Source organism: Anolis carolinensis, chromosome 6 (assembly GCF_035594765.1).
Source record: "Anolis carolinensis isolate JA03-04 chromosome 6, rAnoCar3.1.pri, whole genome shotgun sequence".
Taxonomy (NCBI): domain Eukaryota; kingdom Metazoa; phylum Chordata; class Lepidosauria; order Squamata; family Dactyloidae; genus Anolis; species Anolis carolinensis.
The window spans coordinates 87,542,594-87,562,614 of NC_085846.1; the positions used below are offsets into that span (position 1 = coordinate 87,542,594).

At 39.9% G+C, this 20,021-nt stretch overlaps 1 protein-coding gene across 1 annotated transcript in view; it reads left to right on the forward strand.

The window, feature by feature from the left end:
- The first annotated feature begins 14,736 nt into the window (after positions 1-14,736).
- agmo (alkylglycerol monooxygenase) overlaps positions 14,737-20,021 on the forward strand; it is a 138,612-nt gene continuing 133,327 nt past the window's right edge. The window contains exons 1-2 of the mRNA XM_062984295.1: positions 14,737-15,200; positions 19,339-19,469. Coding sequence (XP_062840365.1) covers positions 15,075-15,200; positions 19,339-19,469 — 257 coding nt within the window. The 5' untranslated portion in view covers positions 14,737-15,074. The remainder of the gene's footprint in view (positions 15,201-19,338; positions 19,470-20,021) is intronic.

Below are 20,021 nucleotides of genomic sequence, written 5' to 3' on the forward strand. Positions count from 1 at the left end.
ACAAGGAAGAATGATGAACGTATGCATTATACAGAGAGCCAGAATGGTTTAGTGATTTGAGTGTTGGATTGGGCCACTGGAAAGTTAGGGTTTGAATCCCTGCTCAGCCATGAAAACCAGTTGGGTGATCTTGGGCAAGTCATACCTCTTCAGTCTCAGAGAATGACAAATACCTCCCACCAACCAAAGGAATTCCATCGTTGCCATAAGTCAGAATTGACTTGAAGGCACACAGCAACAAATGCTTTGTCCAAGTCTTTTTAATTTCTTAAATATAATTAATGATTTATATGTTCTTTCATTTATCTCCTCCATTTAACTCATTTTACCAACATTTAATCTGCTTTTTCAAGTAACAGGAAACAGATCAAGGCACTGTGAGGAATGTCATGGAAAACTGCTCCTTCTTATGATTATCATTTTGCTGAGGAAATTCAAGGTACCTTAACGTGTCTCAGCTTTAGATTCTTTGGCAAATTTACTCTACTCACATAGATTGTATCAGTATTCACATTTACGAAGTATCCTATGGTGTGCAGAAGTGGCAGCCTTCCTAGAAGCATGTTAGTTGTCATATATACTCATGTATAAGTTCACTTCATATATAAGTTGAGGACAAGTTATAGAATCATAGTTGGAAGAGACCTCATGGGCCATCCAGTCTGACCCCCTGCCAAGAAGCAGGAAACCGCAAAGTACCCCCAACAGATGACCATCCAGTCTCTACTTTAAGCCTCCAAAGAAGGAGCCTCCACCACACTCAGGGGCAGAGAGTTCCACTGCCAAACAGCTCTCACAGTTAGGAAGTTCTTTCTAATGTTCAGGTAGAGTCTCCTTTCCTGTAGTTTGAAGCCATTGTTCTGCATCCTAGTCTCTAGGGCAGCAGAAAACAACCATGCTCTCTCCTCCCTAGGACTTCCCCTATCATGTCTCCTCTCAGCCTTCTCTTCTGTAGGCTAAACATGCATAGCTCTTTAAGCCGCTCTTCATAGGGCTTGTTCTCCAGACCCTTGATCATTTTAGTTGCCCTCCTCTGGACACTTTCCAGCTTGTCAACATCTCTCTTCAACTGCGGTGCCCAGAATTGGACACAGTATTCCAGATGTGGTCTGACCAAGGCAGAATAGAGGAGTAGCATGACTTCCGGATCTAGACACTATACTCCTATTAATGCAGGCCAAAATCCCATTGGCTTTTTAGCTGCCACATCACATTGTAGGCACATGTTTAACTTGTTGTCCACGAGGACATCAAGATCTTTTTCACACGTACTGCTGTCAAGCCAGGCACCCCCCATTCTGTATCTTTGCATTTCATTTTTTCTGCATTTGTCCCTGTTGAACTTCATTTTGTTAGTTTCAGCCCATCGCGAATCTGTTAAGATCGTTTTGAATTCGGCTTCATAGGCTTGACCTATGGACAAATTGACAGTTTTGAAGGTTAATTTTTTATCCAATTGTTGACCCTCGTTCATCATTTACAGCCATCTCTATAGATATAAAAGTAAATAAAAATTACATTTATGCAGTGAAAGATGTGTGGTTGTCCGTAGGCATAATAGAAAGAAGTTCTACCTTCATTACTAGGGAAAGGAGCTAGTTAAAAGTCATTATTTTTAATAACCTACATTCAAGCTCTGGGGATAGATATATAGAGAATGGATTGTTGTTTAAATTTCTCTTTTTCTAATAATGAAGGTACCGTTTCTTTCTATTATGATTAGGAATCGAGCACAAGGTTTCCACAGGTATGATTCATCATATACTGATGCATAGTTCAAAGTATCCTGGGCAGAAAGTTTGGGAATATTTTGTTTCTTTGCACAGAATTTTCTGCTCATTCAGCTCGTTCGGTTCAAACAATTCCAAGACAACTTTCTATCAACTGTACTTGTCTAATACAGATTTTCAACACCCTGTTTCTACACTTCACACATTTAGGAGGATATGTGGCCATAAATATATAATGTATAGAGAGGCTCTAAGAGTCTTCCATGCATTGTGAAAGATATAACATTGGAGCCAAAGCAACTGTTGCTGATGTCACCAGCAGCAGCAGCAGAAGCAAACAAGAAATAGGAAGGAAAAAAGCAAACAAGGAAGGAAGGAAGCAAACAAGGAAGGAAGGAAGGCAATGAACATTGCCATTATATGTTGTTGGCTGCCCTGAGTCCCATTGGGGAGATAGGGTGGGACAAAAATTATTATTATTATTATTATTATTATTATTATTATTATTATTATTATTATTATTACTATTAAGGAAGGAAGGAAGAACATTATACTGCTAATGATGAGCTCTATCTTTGAAAAACTGTTGGGAAAACCTTGCCCTTTTCCTAAACAGTCTTGCTTTACAAGGACTTGTTTTAAGTCTCACTTTCTCCCTCCCTCTCTCACATTTCCAGCAGAGATACTCTGTTGCTCCAGGATATTAAATCAATATTGACCCAAGGGAAGAAGTGTCAGCTTTGAATCTCCCAACCAGCACGCTCTAACACTAGCCAGCTTTTTCCTCTTGGTCTTGTGCCAGTTTACTTCTGAGAGTCCCTGACCTCCCTCTCTCGGTGGAATTGCCACAGAGCTCAAAAGATAAGATACAGAAGTCCAAATATAGACATGGGCTGACAACTTGGCCAATCTTTTTAAAGTCAGCTGTAACTTCACATGACTGTGGCGTAATACATAGTGCTTAAGAACATGGAAGCCTATTTGGCTTGAGAAACAAAACGATTGCTATCCACATCTTCTGCTGCTTCTACTTATTGGCAAGGGATTGGTCTAATCATTTTTTCTCCAGATAAAATCCTTATATTTCAACTCGAATATTTCAACAGGGGTTCTTTTTGCTGAAGATCACATTCTCACAGGGATCATTCTTGATGATCACAGTAGCAGAACCTTTCATTGCTCTCTCACTGTCTCTCATTCTATCTTCTTTCTTGTCTAATGGGAGGCTGAATAAGAACGCATGTAGTACATTCTGTTCTGTATACTGCAATTCAGATTACTATAATGCATTCTATGTCCTATACTGTAATGCCTTTGAAAAGTGTTTGGAAACAACATTTGTTGCAAAATGAAGTGACCCAAATGTTGCTTTAGAGCAGGCCTGGACAAACTTCGGCCCTCCCAGTGTTTTGGACTTCAACTTCCACAATTCATAACTTCTGGTAGGCTGTTAGGAATTGTGGGAGTTGAAGTCCAAAACACCCGGAGGGCCCAAGTTTGCCCAGGCCTGATTTAGAGAGTCTGGCACCAACTATGCTACCTTCCAGTTTGCTTCTGAGCAGAGTTCATAGTACACTACAATCCCCTTTCATTTACTAGGAGAGGAGGATAGACTGTATTATTTAGTACTAAACAGCTTTGATGCAGGATATCTTTAAAAAAAACTTTTCTGATATTGACCTTCTGGAAATTTGAGATCATAAGAGGAAGCCCTCTTGTATATCTCACTATTTCAAGAAACTAAGTAACTAAGTACACATGGAAAGGCTTTCTCCATCATGATACCTTAGATCAGTGGTTCTCAACCTGTAGGTTCCCAGGTGTTTTGGCCTACAACTCCCAGAAATCCCAACCAGTTTACCAGCTGTTCTGGGAGTTGAAGGCCAAAACATCTGGGGACCCACAGGTTGAAAACCACTGCCTTAGTTGGAAACAAAGGGAGGAAACAAAGTGGTTCCATCTCTTTGAAACTTCCAGAAGACAGTCTAGGATGTATTACTTCTCAGGGCTTTCAATCCTTAAAATGGCTGTGTGCTCTGGCTGCTTTAACTCTTTTATAGAAATTGTTTTAGCCTGTTTTGAAATATTTTTACATTTCATGTTTGAAATGCTTTGGTACAAATTGTCTCAGTGGCCTGAGAAGCATTACAGAAGTGCCACAAATGAAGAATATGTCGTTTTTACCAGCCTATACTTTGGTAAGGTCTGAACTGATGACTAGCTTAAGACTTTTCAAAATAGATTCAAGGTTGCATGAAGTAAGTTTGAGAGCTAAATGAGACTGTAAGGCTATAAAATACTAGGTTCTATCTTGAGCAACTATCTCAGGAGTATTTAAAAACAATTCAACCTGGATGTTCACTTAAGGAACCATTTGCATCCCAATAGTATGCGCATGCGTGGCTGGGGTGAGAGAAGGGGCCTTCTTTGTGATCCCACCTTCCCTCTGGGACTCCCTCCCTATTTGTTTTTGCTTTATCTCTATTTTGTCATTGCACATGGCATTGAATGTTTGCCATTTTTGTCTTTGGAAACCAACCTGAGTCCCTTCAGAGAGAGAAAGGGCAGGTTAAAAATAAAGTATATTATTATTATTATTATTATTATTATTGACACAACGACGTTGTATGACACAGCAAACAAGATAGATATGCTGGATTTCGTTTCACAAAATCACAAGTCGAACACTTCCCAAGTAGGACTGTGTGATGTATTTTCGGATGATGCGTGCAGATCCCAGTAAGGTGGCCTTTTGCAGTTGGCAGATTGTAATTTTGTCAATCTCTATTGTTTCCAAATGCCGGCTGAGATCTTTTGGCACGGCACCCAGTGTGCCCATCACCACCGGGACCACCTGCACTGGTTTCTGCCAGAGTCTTTGGAGTTCAGTCTTGAGGTCCTGATAGTGGCTGAGTTTTTCCTGTTGTTTTTCTTCAATGCGACTGTCACCTGGGATGGCAAAATCAATGTTCCAAACCTTGTTCTTTTCCACAACTGTGATGTCTGGTGTGTTGTGTTCCAGAACTTTGTCAGTCTGAATTCGGAAGTCCCACAGTATCTTTGTGTGTTCATTTTCCACAACCTTTGCAGGTTTGTGATCCCACCAGTTCTTAACTGCAGGGAGGTGATACTTGAGGCATAGGTTCCAATGTCCAAATTATTATTATTATTATTATTATTATTATTATTATTATTATTATTATTATTATTGGGAGTTTATAGGGAGTGCCAGCTATCAGCCATCCCAATATGATGTTACTTCAGAGGTGTGCCTACTTCTGTTTTGCACATATTAGAAACTTTCTCAATCCACTAGCATTCTTTATTGGTATCAGTGAACAATTGCCTTTATAGGGAAAATGATTTTAGAGCACTCTTTTCTACAGTGCTGAGCCAACATATACTGAAATCAGCAGGAGATGCTTTGTTTGTAATGTGCTTTGGGCCATAGTTAGAGAAGTAGCATCATTCTGCATTTGAATACATTCACCTCCTGGAAAAAAAAGTGCCTTTGATGATTGCATGGAAAAAGAGAAGGACTTTTGGCTTACTTTTCAAAGCTGACAACAGGCTACTAACAAACTTACATGTGTGCAGAGCACCTGGAAAAATGATTTATGGCACCTGGGGTGCATGGTCCCTCAGGTGGCCTAGATTAGACTTCAGCACTAGTGTGAAATCTTACCGGTTATACTGAGCAACAGTTCTGCCCTCTGCATCTACTTGACTTCTGCTAGACAGCCGAGCTGTGGCTAAAGTATAACCCCAGTTTCTTGGAAGAAGATCATTTAGGAAGATTAGCTTCTCCACATAAAGACTACAATATCTTTCCAATGTGCATGTGTGCAAAACAGTTTGAGATGGGCCTTTTAAAATCATTATTTTAAAGTTTTTATTGGCATTTGATACAGCAGAGATAAATTGCTTGTCAGACCCAATCTCCACATGCCTCTCAGATTGCTATCCTCGTCCTTCCCAGTGATGCTGTATATAATTTTTTTAACTGTTGGTATTGCACACAATTCATTCACGCTTGTTTAAACACATAAAAGGAGCAGACATCAGCACAACAGGGATGCATATACAAATTGGACAAATTGTAAAGGTGGAAACCTGTGAAAGCACTACATATATAATTTGTGTTCTGAGCCATATTGAGATGGCTCAGTTGTTGATGAAACAACTTATAAATAAAATAATAGGTATTACTGGACTGAAGACTTATTGGAGATCTTCACAAAGGAGAGGATATAGCATACAATGAAAGACAGGTAGGCAAAACATATTTAAATGGGCTCTCATTTTAGAAATGTTTTCAGATTGATGTACTGCATCTCAACATCCTAAATCTTCTTTGTTTACCATTCCATTTCTCATCTAGCCTTGCCCACCAAATGACAGTTGAATGAATATGTCTATGCCTGTCAAAACAGTCCCTTTTTGTATGAAAATAAATCAAGGCCTATTTCACTCTGTAAGCAAGCAGGGTTTCAAGAAATCAGCATAAATCTTAAGGAAAGAACTATGCATATATCTTTTGTACAATGAATTAAACAGCACGATGGAGGCAATTTTTAGTAAACAGCACGATGGAGGCATTTTTTAGTAAACAACCCAAAAGACAGGGCTACAAAATCCTCGTCAGGACCTCTTCCATGAGCCTCTCTCTTCAACCTGCAGCTTTTGAGACTATAGTTTTCAAAAAGCAAAGTCTTTATCCATAGTAAGAATCATAATCACAATTTCTCATGCTAAACCTGTGAGAAAGGTAATCCCAAGCAGAGTTTTGAAAAATCACAAATGTTTTTAACAGAATAATTGCCAAAACTCCTCAGAAAGCATGGCCTTTGAATCTACAGTCCAGAAAAGTCACTTTTCTAACATCTCTTCCTAAGGTCATGGTAATTAATACATTCAGGACACATTTAGATAATCAGCTCCCTCAAGTGGTGTAAGATACCTGTTTGACATAGTTTGTAATTGTCCGCATCTGTATATTTATGGATTTATCACACTTCATTTTTTAATTTTTCATCATAGGGTGAACACATGCTGAATTTTCAAGTGTGAATAGCCACATTTCATGGTTAATGGGAGCTGAGCAGCACTAGCAGTACTCTACCTCCTTCCTCTTCCTTTTCCTTCTTTGATTAATGGGGTTTTGGCTCGTTTCCTTCCTTTTTTCATTTCTTTAGAAGATGAACCCGAGTGCTTCCCAGCCTCCTTCCCAAAGGCTCCTCCCTGGGAGAGTGCATGATAGGAGTTGATTTTTCTCTCTCTGTTTCTCAAGTTTCTTTCTCAGCCAATCAGTGCTGGTTGTGCCTATTTTCTGATTGCCTGAGAATGAACACAACCAGAAGCGATCTCTGATTGGCTGAGAATGGACACAACCAGCAGCACCTATAATTCTCTGAACCTTCTTGTGGTTATTGTAAAAAAAAAAAATTAAATTCCCCAAGCATTAGTGGATTGCTGAAACATTCTGGAAGTTGGCAGGTACTTTGCAGTCATACATGTGGCCTACGAGAGAGGGAAGTTTATTCCTGATAGGCCTAAAACTGACTGAGAGACAAACCTCTAAAGTTTCCCCATTGTCTCCAATGGACCAAATCTTTTCAGAATGAAAACAGCATACCTCTCCCTATGTCGGAAATATAGGGAGACCAGCAGAAAACAGATCTGAAAACAGTAAGGTTTGGGGGCATTATGCACACCCCTAGCACCCAAACCTGAAAAGACTCCATTGTGAGAGGAAAGCCTATCGTTTTCCAGGAATATACATCCCCTGATGCCACATTTGACCCTGAGGGAGAAGCATGTCAGTCATAAAACAAAAGGAAAGGCCCCATTCTTTTCTAAATGGCACCATGAACATAGAACCACCAGGACGTCCTAGTTCCTACCCCAAAGAATAATATGACAACTTCCCATACAGCTGCTTCTCCTTCAGCGCCACAGGATTCTTTCTCTGTGTATCATTATCCTTTAATATAAAGCAAAATATTACATTTATATTGAAGCTTGCCATTGTCATCAATGAGCCTTGGATAAAATCCCAAATCTCCAGACTTTCCGGAACTGGTAAATAAAAACATACACAGAGAAATCCTTCCCCATCTTGATCACAGCTGTTGTCCAAAAAGTCTGCTGCTCTGGAAGTATTTCTCCTAACAAAACGTAATTGAGTGAATTCCATTGTTATCAGGGCCGGTTGATTATACGAGGCCGCTGACGCGGCCGCCTCGGGCGCTGTTGAGGCGTCGACAGCGGCCCGTAGCGCCACCGACGCCTCCGGGGTTGGCGCGGCCGCGCGGGGCTTCAATCCCCGCGCCCGCGCCAAACCGCTGAAAACAGATATGCCATTTTGCCCTTAGTCGACAAAAAGTTTGTAGACTAAGGGCCAAATGGCCTATCTGTGCTGTGCGCATACGCACAGCACAGATAGGCCATTTGGGCCTTACTTCCTGGTCGCGGCCGCAACCAGGAAGTAAGGGCAAAAAGGCCTATCTGGCTGTGCGCATGCGCACAGCACAGATAGGCCATTTTGCCCTTACTTCCTGGTCGCGGCCAGGGCACGCTGGACGGGGGGCGGGGCCAACTCTGGCCCCGCCCCCAGCACTATTCGCCCTGGCCCCGCCTCCCACACAGCGTGGGAGGCGGGGCCAGGGCATGCTGGGCGGGGCCAGGGCGTGGGAGGCGGGGCCGGTGGCGGGGGCGCTTTTTAGCACCCCCGCTTAACATTTAAAAATATCTCCGGCCGGCCCTGATTGTTATGATAGTAAAACACTCTCCTCATCAGACTGGAAACAGTCATAAATGAATATGTGGAATCCTGCTAATTACTTCTGTAATGAAAGTGGAGGAAAATAATCCATAATTTCCAAAGCAAATAATGCTGTAAACCAAAGCATTCAAACTATGTATATCCCCTTGAACTTCAGTTGCAATTTGCTTTCTGAGCAATTCTATCTTTTATCCTTCTTGTACAATTGGCATATAGTAATTCAGTTATATCTCCCAAATTTTAAGGAGTTCCCTTTTTGGACCACAATTCCTGCAATCTTGTAACCAGGTGTTATGCAAGTTGTGGTCCAAAAGGATATTCCCAAGGCCTGCTGGTTTCTTGCAAAGCATTGTTCTATACTTTCCACCAGTCTTCATTTTCTCCTAGCAAAATAAAAATTTGCAAACAACAGCAACAATAACAACTTCCCACCTTTTTCCTGGGCTGGAATTCAAAGACAATTATTAAAAAGCAACAATAAAATTAAATGCATAACCATTAAAAAGAACAACAAAGGTAAACAACACAGCACATGAAATGTGTGTGTGTGTTAATTAGATAGGCTTAAGGAACTTGGCAAAATAGCATCTAGTTGTATTTCAGCACTAAGCATCAAAGACAAAACACACAACTCCTTCACTGTGATCCCAGTCATGTATCACCAAGTAATTCTATTTCATAGCTTTTTATTCACTGCCATCAAGTTGAATTCAACCTATGGAAACCCTTTGAATGAGACTTCCAAGTCACGTGCCCTAAACAGCCATACTCGGGTCTTGCAGGGCTATGGTTTCCTTAGTGAAGGCTATTTTCTTTTTCTACTCCCTTCTACCCTACCAAGCATTATTGTCTTTTCTAGTGAATCATGTCTTCTCAGGATAAGGTATAAATTCTGGCAATAAATAAATAAATAAATAAATAAATATCCAAAATATGGCAGTCACAGTTTAGTCATCATTTCTTCTAGGGAAATCGCAGGCTTTAGTTGCTTTAGGACCTATTCGTCTTTTAGCAGTCCATGGTATACATAGAACTCTTCTCTAACACTACATCTCAACCAAGCTTATTTTCTTCTTATGCACTTTCTACAATGAATTTAAAGAAAAGGCTGCATTGGTGCATACATCTCAAACTTTTTGATGTGATGCACTTACAGTCCCCTGTCTCATGTGTCAGGAACTCGTACCATATTTATTCTCATTGGCTACCACTGTTTTTTTCTTTCCTGAAAACATACCAGAGACTAGCAGCTAATGGACTAGCATGGTTCTATGGACTCCAGAAGGGTTTCTCTTAAACATTTCTACTCTGTACCCCTTTTAGCCTGAGAATTTTTACGTGCCCCCGAATATATAAAATAGATATAAAATCAAACATTTATTGATAACATATCAGCATTTGCAAGGCTTGCTAAACAGGCTTATTTTCCTTTTTATGAAGTACAGATATTTTAATGAGAAAATGTAACTTGGAACTAGAGTCCTCTTCCTCAATGCAGTTCCCTTGCCCTGCAGGCTCATATTAATCTCATCATGTATCTGTAAGGTAGGTCAGGTAGGAGCAACGAGAAAATCAAATTACTATACTGGAGAACACATGAAGAACACATATCTAGGGTGGATGAGTTATAACTTTCACAAGATATATATTACTTATATTTAATATTTTTAATTAATAAATACAGTCCTGTCGCTGTTAATCAAATTCAAATTAAATGAATGAAAGTTGATACAGGTTTAGAGGCAATAAAAATACATGACACAATGGTGATCTAATAATGAACCCAGAGTATTTTGCAATTGCAGGTGTCAGCATTGCAATCCCAGCTTGAAGTAAACCCAACATCAGCTGCATTCGATTGGCATGGAGGAAAAAAACCACACATAGTAGACTAATAATAATAATAATAATAATAATAATAATAATAATCTTTATTTTTAATCCACCCTCTCTCCCCGAAGGGACTCATATAAAGTGAGCTTGGAAGAAATTAAAAATAACAACACTATCCATGTGTTACTTATGGTAATACATGTAGCAGTATATTTGCTAAATGGTAGCTGATTGGGAAGATCATTATTTTCAGGAGTTATAACAAGTGAGATTTATTCATGACTCCTGCAGTGTATGCAGGGAAGAATTTTTTGAGGGAGGGATATATTGGCCATTTCCCTATATTTAACAATTTTTAAATATCTGTGTAAAAGGAATAAGCAATGTCTTTGTTGTGTGCCTTCAAGTAATTTCTGACTTGTGACCACACTAACACAAAGCTTTCACAAGATTAGTTCAGCAGGGTTCTCTAGTTCCTTCTTTTGAGGCTGAGAGTGTGTGACTTGCCTAAGGTCACCCAGTGGGTTTCATAGCTGAGCAAAGATTTGAACTCTGGTCTCTAGAGTCATAGCACAATGTTCAGATCATTACACCATACATGCTACTGGTAGCACACTAGTTTTTTAAAAATGAAGCACAATTATTTAGTTATATTACAACAATTAACATATTCTCCAATTGATGTTCCTTGAATGAAGAGTGGAACTAACAGCACGTTATAAGTCTTCCTTTAAAAACCATCTAGCTATTATTTATTATTTTAAGCTATTTCCCATATTCGTATATGACTTCAAATAATTCAAGCAAATGATCCCCAGCTCACGTCTGGATACAATTTCACTTTGCAGTGAATTGCTGCCAAGGCAAACGGTATTGCCCAACCCATTCTAAAACCTATCCTAAGTCCCTTTATGAGTTTATTATTTAATGCTGCTGCAGAGCTCTGAAGAGACCCAAACAGGAAGCGTCTGGGTGTTTTCTGCTCATGGAGTGGGTGGGACAGAGTTCTTTAGAGAAAACAAGAATACGAGCTGCCTGCAGATCACATTGGGCCAGTTCCTCAATTTCCTCTAAGAGTTTAGTTTCCTTAGTTACTGAAACAATCTGTTAGTCAACAGAAGGATCCCAGTCCTTTCAACCTGAGCTGTTTTAATTGTGTTACAGATTTTGGGTTGAACAACAACAACAACGATAATAAATAGGGAAATGATGCACATTGTTCAACTTTGTTGCTCTGAAAGGTTTGTTTCTGAGATGAAATGAGAATTTTGCCCGTCGGCCTCCATGTACAAGTAGCAAAGGCAAGAAGAGGGATTCTGTACTTCACATCTTTCCCTAGAGTGCATCTATACCAGAAAGAGTTTCCTCTTTCTGTACTTGACATCTTTCTCTAGAGTGCATCTATACCAGGCATAGACAAACTTTGGCCCTTCTGGAGTTCCTAACAGCCTACTAGCTGGGGTGCCAAAGTTTGTCCATGCCTGCCTGATCTATACTGTAGAATGAATGCAGTTTGACACCACTTTAACTGCCATGGCTCAATGCTATAGAATCTTGGAAATCATAGTTTGGGAAAGCTAAAGACCTTAGATAAAGACCTGTAGAGCTACAGCTCCCATGATTCCATATCACTAAGTTGTAGCAGTTAAAGTGATGTCAAACTGCATTCATCCTTTGGTGTAGATACCCCCCAGTTGGTTAGTTCTAGTTCACATTTAGCTCAGACTCTATGCAGCATTTGCTGATTCAGTTTCTTTTCTATGGAGCCAGAGACTGGGCTTAGATTGTTTCAATTGAGCATATCCCAGAGTATCAAACAGATGATGAGAAAATGAATATCTTTTCACATTGTAAATGATCCCTCCACATTGGTAGGGACACGTTCCCAGACAGTGTATGGATATGTGAAACCATGGATATTAATAAACCCTATTATGTTAAGTGGGGCAAATGACGGCTGTGCAACTGCTGATGATAAAATGAATATCCTTTCTACCAGAAACTACTGACTTATCTGTTTCAGAAAAGTTCTACAATTACCCTTTTTCAAATGTGGTCAGTTATTAACAAGAAATAACAGAAAAACCTTTTAATGTTTTCCACATTAAAATAATATAGTCATGTGCATCACTCAAATCAGTGGCTGCTTTTAAAATTGCTTTAAAAGCATATTTGTTCTCTTTAGATTTTAAATGAGAAGGTTTTTTTTATGGTGCTGTTAAATATTTGAAACTGCACTTCATTTGATTTTAAAGTACTTTTATCATTTTGTAATGAGGTTTACCATTTTACATTGTAAGCCACCTTAGGATGTTAAATAAATAAACACACATTTCAACTGCCAGTAGCACAAGCTGGTGTTAAGTGGAAAACTGTGATAAATCAACAGACATGCATGACTCTACAGAGGATGCCATTTACATATCTCTCATCACTTTTAACGAACTCAAAACACATTACAAGGAACACAGATTTCCACATTTATTGGGCACACAGACCAACAGAAACACAATTCCTATGTATTTTGCACTGGATTGAAGCTGGTATCAAACTATTCGTCATTTGAGATTTATGGAGTATCTTACAAACAAGAGTCGGAAACGACTATGCAACTAAGAGAGAGAGACAAACAACCAAAGATATCAATGACACTTTTAGGTACCTATACATCATGTTTTACAACGTCAGTCTTCAGCAAACCCACTTCCAGAGTAAAGAGAGCTACAATGTAATAGAAAAGCAGAATTAGTTGATTCATTGTATCTGTTCTAGTTACTAATAAAGACAATAGAACAAAAGGGTGAAAACTTGTAGAGCTTACTGTCAAATGTCCTCCATACTCTGGATTATGTTCTCCATACTCTGTGCTTTGTTTGCTATCCCATTTTTAGAAAGCCATTTTCTTTTATCTGACATGTTGACAAATGTGGATTCTAATACATTGCAGAACTGTTGTAAAATTACAAGACTTAGACTGGAGTTACACTGTCAAATAACACAGTTTAAATTGCATTATATAGTCAGTATAGACAGACCCATATAATGCGTTTTCAGTTACCCTGAACTGCGTGATGAGTCTACACTAACCAGATAATGCAGTTCAAATTGCATTATTAAGCAGTGTAGATCCAGCTATACTTAACCGGCATCTATGGGGATTGATAGATGCCGGGTAAATGTAATTTCTGGTTGTTTGAGAGTTACTATTAAAAATAGGCCTAACTATAACTATATGTCACTGTCTAATTTGTGGTAATATCTTTGTTATTACTTTGATGTGGATGTTGGATTTGTTTTTGATTTGGGTGGCTTTGTTTGTTTGTTTCTTATTAGTACCTTATGACATTCAATGTTTGCTGCTGCCTGTTGTAAACTGCCCAGAGTCTCCACAGCGAGATAGGGCGAGATATAAAGTTTATCGTGATACTATATATCCCATACTGTACCACTTCATAAACTCTGTGTTGACTTGATGGTAATATTGAACTACAGTACTTATAAATAAATCAGGATAAAATGAAGTCAAACTCAACATAATACAGTTGTTATAAAAAACACCTTTGTGAATTGCATAGATTTTATGCCAGTTGCTTGAGAGTTCTGGTTGCTTCAGTGTGGGATTTTATTCAGATGTGTGGAAGGAGCCAAGGTCCTCCATTGTGCGTGTGCAGAATCTGCATTATCTGCTTTGAACTGCCATATAATCCAATTCAAAGCAGATAAACTGGTTTGTATGGCAGTGTAGAAGGGTACTATTGCTTTACTTTTGTGTGATTTTCACGTGGTGGCAGCAGCATGCAGAAGTTTGATAGGTCCTCTCTTCTGTTGTGCCATAATATCGAATATTGGCCCAAAGAGAGTAGACTCTACTGGCCCTTCCAGACAGGCCCTATATCCCAGGACCTGATCCCATGTTTTGTGTTTATCCCAGATTATCTAGCAGTGCTGATTCATATAATCCAGTTTAAAGCAGAAAACCTAGGATCAGATCCTGGGATATAGGGCCTGTCTGGAAGGGCCCTAAAAGGCCTTCCACACAGCCATATACCCCAGAAAATCAAGGCAGATAATCCACAATATCTGCTTTGAACCGGGTCCCCTTCCAAGCAGCTGGAAAAAATCCTACATTGTCTGTTCTGAACTGGAACATATGACAGTGTGGACTCAGATAACCCAGTTCAAAGCAGATCTTGTGGGATTTTCTGCCTTGATATCCTGGGTTATATGGCTGTGTGGAAAGGCTCTCGATTATCTGAGTCCACACTGTCATATAGCCCAGTTCAAAGCAGATGTGGGATTGTGCACAGCTGAGTGGAAGGGAGCTAAGATTCCACCAGATGGCGCCATGCCGGTTGAAGTGTTGTCGAACTGCAATACACTGCAGTGTAGATGTGAGGGCAGAGAGGTGGTTTTTCCCGTTCGTGAGAAATGCAACACCTGCATAACGCCATAGGCAATACTATCCGCAATTGACCCGAAGTCGGGAAGAGCCAGGGCCCTCCCTCAGTGTCGTAAAAAGCGACCTTTGTGCTTCCCTCGATATTAAACAGGCCAAACCTTTGGGAACCTCGGCCTTTCCAAAGCCTCAGCGGCCTTGAGAAGACGCCTTGTGTCTCTTTTTATTGGCTCGGGTCGGGAGCCGGGACTACTTTTCTCGCCCCCAATTGAATTAGCGGAGTCCGAAGGGGGACTCTTCTGCTATTTCTCTCACTCACTGAGCAATAAGGATGAAAGAAAGTAACCCTCCGCGGTCTCTCGCCTTTTCGCAGCAGTGCCGAGCTGCCTTTTATGTGCTCACGCCCAACGAGAGCTCCTTCCGCAGCGTCGAGGAAGTTCCTGATTACGTGGACCAGGTGAGGGGGCTCAAGTGGATCCCTCCGCGGGGTCTTCTCCTGAGAGGATATTTTGGCTTCCTTCACCTGGGAGGCCAACTAGTGCGGGTTTTCAATGACACAGCTTTCAAAAAAGCAGGGCCGACCTTTCTCCGGCTTTGCCTGGCCTAGGCTGCAGTAAATGTTTCATTTTTATATCTATTTTATTTGTATACCTATAGACCTGGGGCCATGAAAACATTGTTGGATGGAAAGGGGTTGCCAGTGCAGAAAGTTTAAGAAGTTAAAGTATATTATTTGTTCCAGGCGTGGGCAAATTTGGGCCTTCGAGGTGTTTTGGACTTCAACTCCCACAATTCGGCTGTTAGGAATTGTGGGAGTTGAAGTCCAAAACACCTGGAAGGCCTAAGAAGTTCTGAGTTAAAGTATATTATTTGTTCCAGGCGTGGGCAAACTTGGGCCTTCCAGGTGTTTTGGACTTCAACTCCCACAATTCGGCTGTTAGGAATTGTGGGAGTTGAAGTCCAAAACACCTGGAAGGCCTAAGAAGTTCTGAGTTAAAGTATATTATTTGTTCCAGGCGTGGGCAAACTTGGGCCTTCCAGGTGTTTTGGACTTCAACTCCCACAATTCCTAACAGCCGATAGGCTGTTAGGAATTGTGGGAGTTGAAGTCCAAAACACCTGGAAGGCCCAAGTTTGCCCATGCCTGCAATTCCAACCCTTTAAAGGGCATATTTATATCCCAAAATCAGAAAATTCCCAAAATTGTCCATCTGCGTGGCTAAGAGAGCAACGTCTTTGCTTTCTGTTGGTTCAATGTATATTTTGTTCCTATTGCAAATATTTTGTATAACATTTTCCCCCGGCTCAGTGTATAATATACTGTATATATCAAACAAATCAGGCCAATGGTTAGGCTTTCGTCTCATCTCCAAGAAATCTCACACTATATATGCAAATACAGTTATGGATTCAATCATTTTGAAAATATCCAAAAAACAAGCAAACACAAAAAAACCCATGCTTTTGGCATTTTATATAAGGGACACCATGCCATTGTGTATAATGGGACTTGAGCATCTGCAGATTTTGGTATCCCCAAGGAGTCCTGGAACCAAACCAGATATTACCAAAATTACGAACAAGATAGGTTCAATGTGTTGTCGAAGGTTTTCATGGGTGGAATCACAGGGTTGCTGTGAGTTTGCTGGGCTGTATGGCCATATTCCAGAGGCATTCTCTCCTGACGTTTCGCCCACATCTATGGCAGGCATTCTCAGAGGTTGTGAGATCTTTAGAAACTAGGCAAGTGGGGTTTGTATATCTGTGGGATGTCGACAGTGGGAGAAAGAACTCTTGTATGCTTGAGGCAAGTGTGAATGTTGCAATTAGCCACTTTGATTGGCATTGAATGGCTTTTCTGCTTCAAAGCCTGACTGCTTCCTGCCTGGGGGAATTAGTCTGCAGTGCCTTTTTCATGTTCCTTGATTCGTGTTTGGGCAATGTTGCGTTTGATGGTCCCTATGTAGACTTGTCCAAGCTGCGTGGTATATGGTAGACTCCCCTCTTGTCCTTCGCTGAACATAGCATTCCTTGGATTCTCTTGGTGGGTCTGTAGATAGTTTGTGGGTTGTGTTTCTTCATCAGCTTCCCTATGCAGTCATTTGTTCCTTTGATGTATTGTAAGAACACTATTCCTCTTGGTGGATCTTTGTCTTTATTCTCGTGACTTGTTCTTGGCCTTGCAGGTCTTCTGATGTCTGTGGCGGAGTAGCTATTGGCCTGTATAGCTCAGTTTAGGTGGTTCAGTTCACCTTGGAGGAGGTGGAGTTTGCAGATTATTTTTGCACTGTCTACCAGGGCTTTGATTGTGCTTTTTTTTTTTTTTTTACTTGGGTGATGGTTGGAGTTTTTATGTAGGTATCTATTTGTGTGTATGTTTTCTGTAAATGGTGTGGTCCAATTATTGATTGGGTTTGTGGATGATTGGACATCTAGATCGGTTCTGTAGGTTTGTTTTTAAACTGAATTTGTTTGTAAGTTGGAACAGGTACATTTTTAAAGTGTAACTCCAGCCAAATATATGGGTAGTCACACACCCATGTTATGTCAAGGGAAAAGATGCATATATCTCATAGGGATTGGCCACTGATGAACAAAAGATGCATATATCTCATAGGGATTGGCCACTGATGGCCACTGTAAAGCTCAATTCCTAACAGCTTCAGAATTGGAAGAGTTTGGCCCCATCTACACTGATCATTTAGTGTAATTTCAAATCAATATTGAACAAAGTTATTTTGCTCTGCAGATGGTTAAATAGGAAATCCTGTAACCAATTTGAGGCCTGGATGGAGAGAACTACAGAGCACTGATGTGCATTAAGGGCTTTCTTTCATATGCTTTTATGGAATTTTTCTTTGTCTTGCCGCTGCAGTATGAAGCTAGTTTCGAACTGCATTATATGGTCAGTGTTTATGGGGGCAAGGTCAAGAGATGCTGACAGTCAAACTAGACAGTTGTGAATCAATAGTGTGATGCAGCATGAAGCACATTGCCCATTGTGTGAAATACTGTGACCTTGATCATTCATGGTCTCCTTTACACATACCTCTTTCTATTCATATCAAATGAAAAAAAAAATCATTAGGAAGACTTGGATCTGAGGCCCCTTCTATACTGCCATATAATCCAGATTATCAAATCAGATAATCCACACTATCAGTTTTGAAGTGGATTATATGAGTCTACACTGCCATATAATCCAGTTTAAAGCAGATAATCTGGATTTTATATATGAGCGTAGTGAAGACTCCACATCCACTATGGGCCCTTTTTGGCTAAACTGGATTTTAATGCACAGTGGGGAACACATGTCCCTTCTACACTGCCATATAATCTAGATCAGGCATGAGCAAACTTTGGCCCTCCAGGAGTTTTGGACTTCAGCTCTTACAATTCCTAACAGCCTGTAGGCTATTAGGAATTGTGGGAGTTGAAGTCCAAAATACCTCAAAGTCCGAAGTTTGCCCATGGCTGAACTAGATTATCAAAGCATATAATCCACATTATCAACTTTGAACTGGATTATCTGATTATCAAAGGAAATAATCTGGATTTTATATGGCAGTGTAGAAGGACCCAACATCATCTGAACATTCTTACAAAATGGCCTTTTCTCTTGACATTTTCAAGCCACACACACACACAAATCCATCAATCCATTTTATAGACCGGTAGTCGAAAGCAATGTTTTTGTTTTGGCTTGAATGTGCATTTGATTTACAAATAAATTCTGCAGCTCTTTGGGTGTTGGTAACATTCATTTTTAATTCATTTTAAGGATTACTAAACTTCTAGTTCATTCCAAAGTGAGTTTATGCCCCTTCCACACAACTGTATAAAACCCACATTGAACTGGATTATATGGCAGTGTAGACTCAGATAGTCGAGTTCAAAGCAGATATGGATTATCTGCCTTGATATTCTGAGTTATATGGCTGTGTGGAAGGGCCCTTAGTGTGCAACATAAAACAGCAAAACAATACTGTATTAAGCAACATGAAAGGAAATTGATTGATGTTTGAACTACTTCTCTCATTCCTGCACTTAGACACAGGGAAAAATATTGCACCCTATGAAAATTATTTTTCTATTCATTCTTCTCCATGGGAGAAGAGACTTAGATTTCAATTCCATTTGTGAATAAAATGCACCAGGTTTTCCTCCCCAAGCAATGCCTGAGATATGGATAATGTCATGTGCCTACATGTTGTTTCCATACATGCTGTAACTTAATCTAAACTGAAGGCATAGCTGCATGCTATGTATTTTCAAGAGCATGGAAATATATTTTTGGACTGTACTTTCCAGAATCCCCCTGCCTTCTATTTTCAGAACGGTTGATTTGGGCATAGGTTAAAATTGGACTGAATGGGACTTGGTCCCATATTAATATGTACTGCCAGCATACTTTGTAAAGCTGTGCCAAGTTGATGTGAAAGTGATGTGCTAATTAATATATGCAGGTGATAGATTACAGGATGTAATGTGAGCATATGTGTATTCAAGCCTAAAGCACGGTTAGAAAATTAAAGCAGAATGTTTATAATGTTTCTAACTGTCTACCTTGTTCCTGCCTTTCTGTGTCGTTTTAGGCAACTCCTTTGTTCCTTACCCTGATTTTTCTGGAGTTTGTTATTAAGTGGGCTCAGAAGGGACATTCATCAGCTCGGGTCAATGATGGCATCGCATCTCTCTCTGCAGGTGTTCTGTCTCGACTTCCAGAGTAAGTCTGGGTTGGTTTCATGGTTTAGTTGATTCCAGTTTAGGCTGGGGGAAAGTTCTTCAATGCCAAAGGTTTTTAAAAATCTTTAACTATGGGGAAAATGTGAGGAGCTACTTAAGACACATAGCTAATCATATATATATGCTTCAATAGGACTTATTTTTCCATCTCTGTATTTCAAACTGTGTAGAGGGTTTCATTTGCTTCTTTCCAAAAGCTGGAATTCAGGTTTGTCCATCTGGTTCAAAAGAAGCAGAAGGAAATGTTTCTTCGCACAAAAATTAATTGGCCAAGGAAAGTGAGTTTTTTCTTATGGCACAACTATTTGCCATTCATTTTATAACTCTGTTGTTTTGGATGTAGGCTTGAAGTATAATGAATGTTCACGGAAACAAAGTTTCCCATTGACCTTGTTTCCTGTGGACCCCTCCTCCCATGTGAGGGATGAAAGGTGGCTTTTCAACAAATAGCTTCAATGTTTAATCCTATTTTAGTGTTTGTATGTTTTTCATTATATTGCTTTTTATATTGTATTGCTTTTCGTGTTGTCTG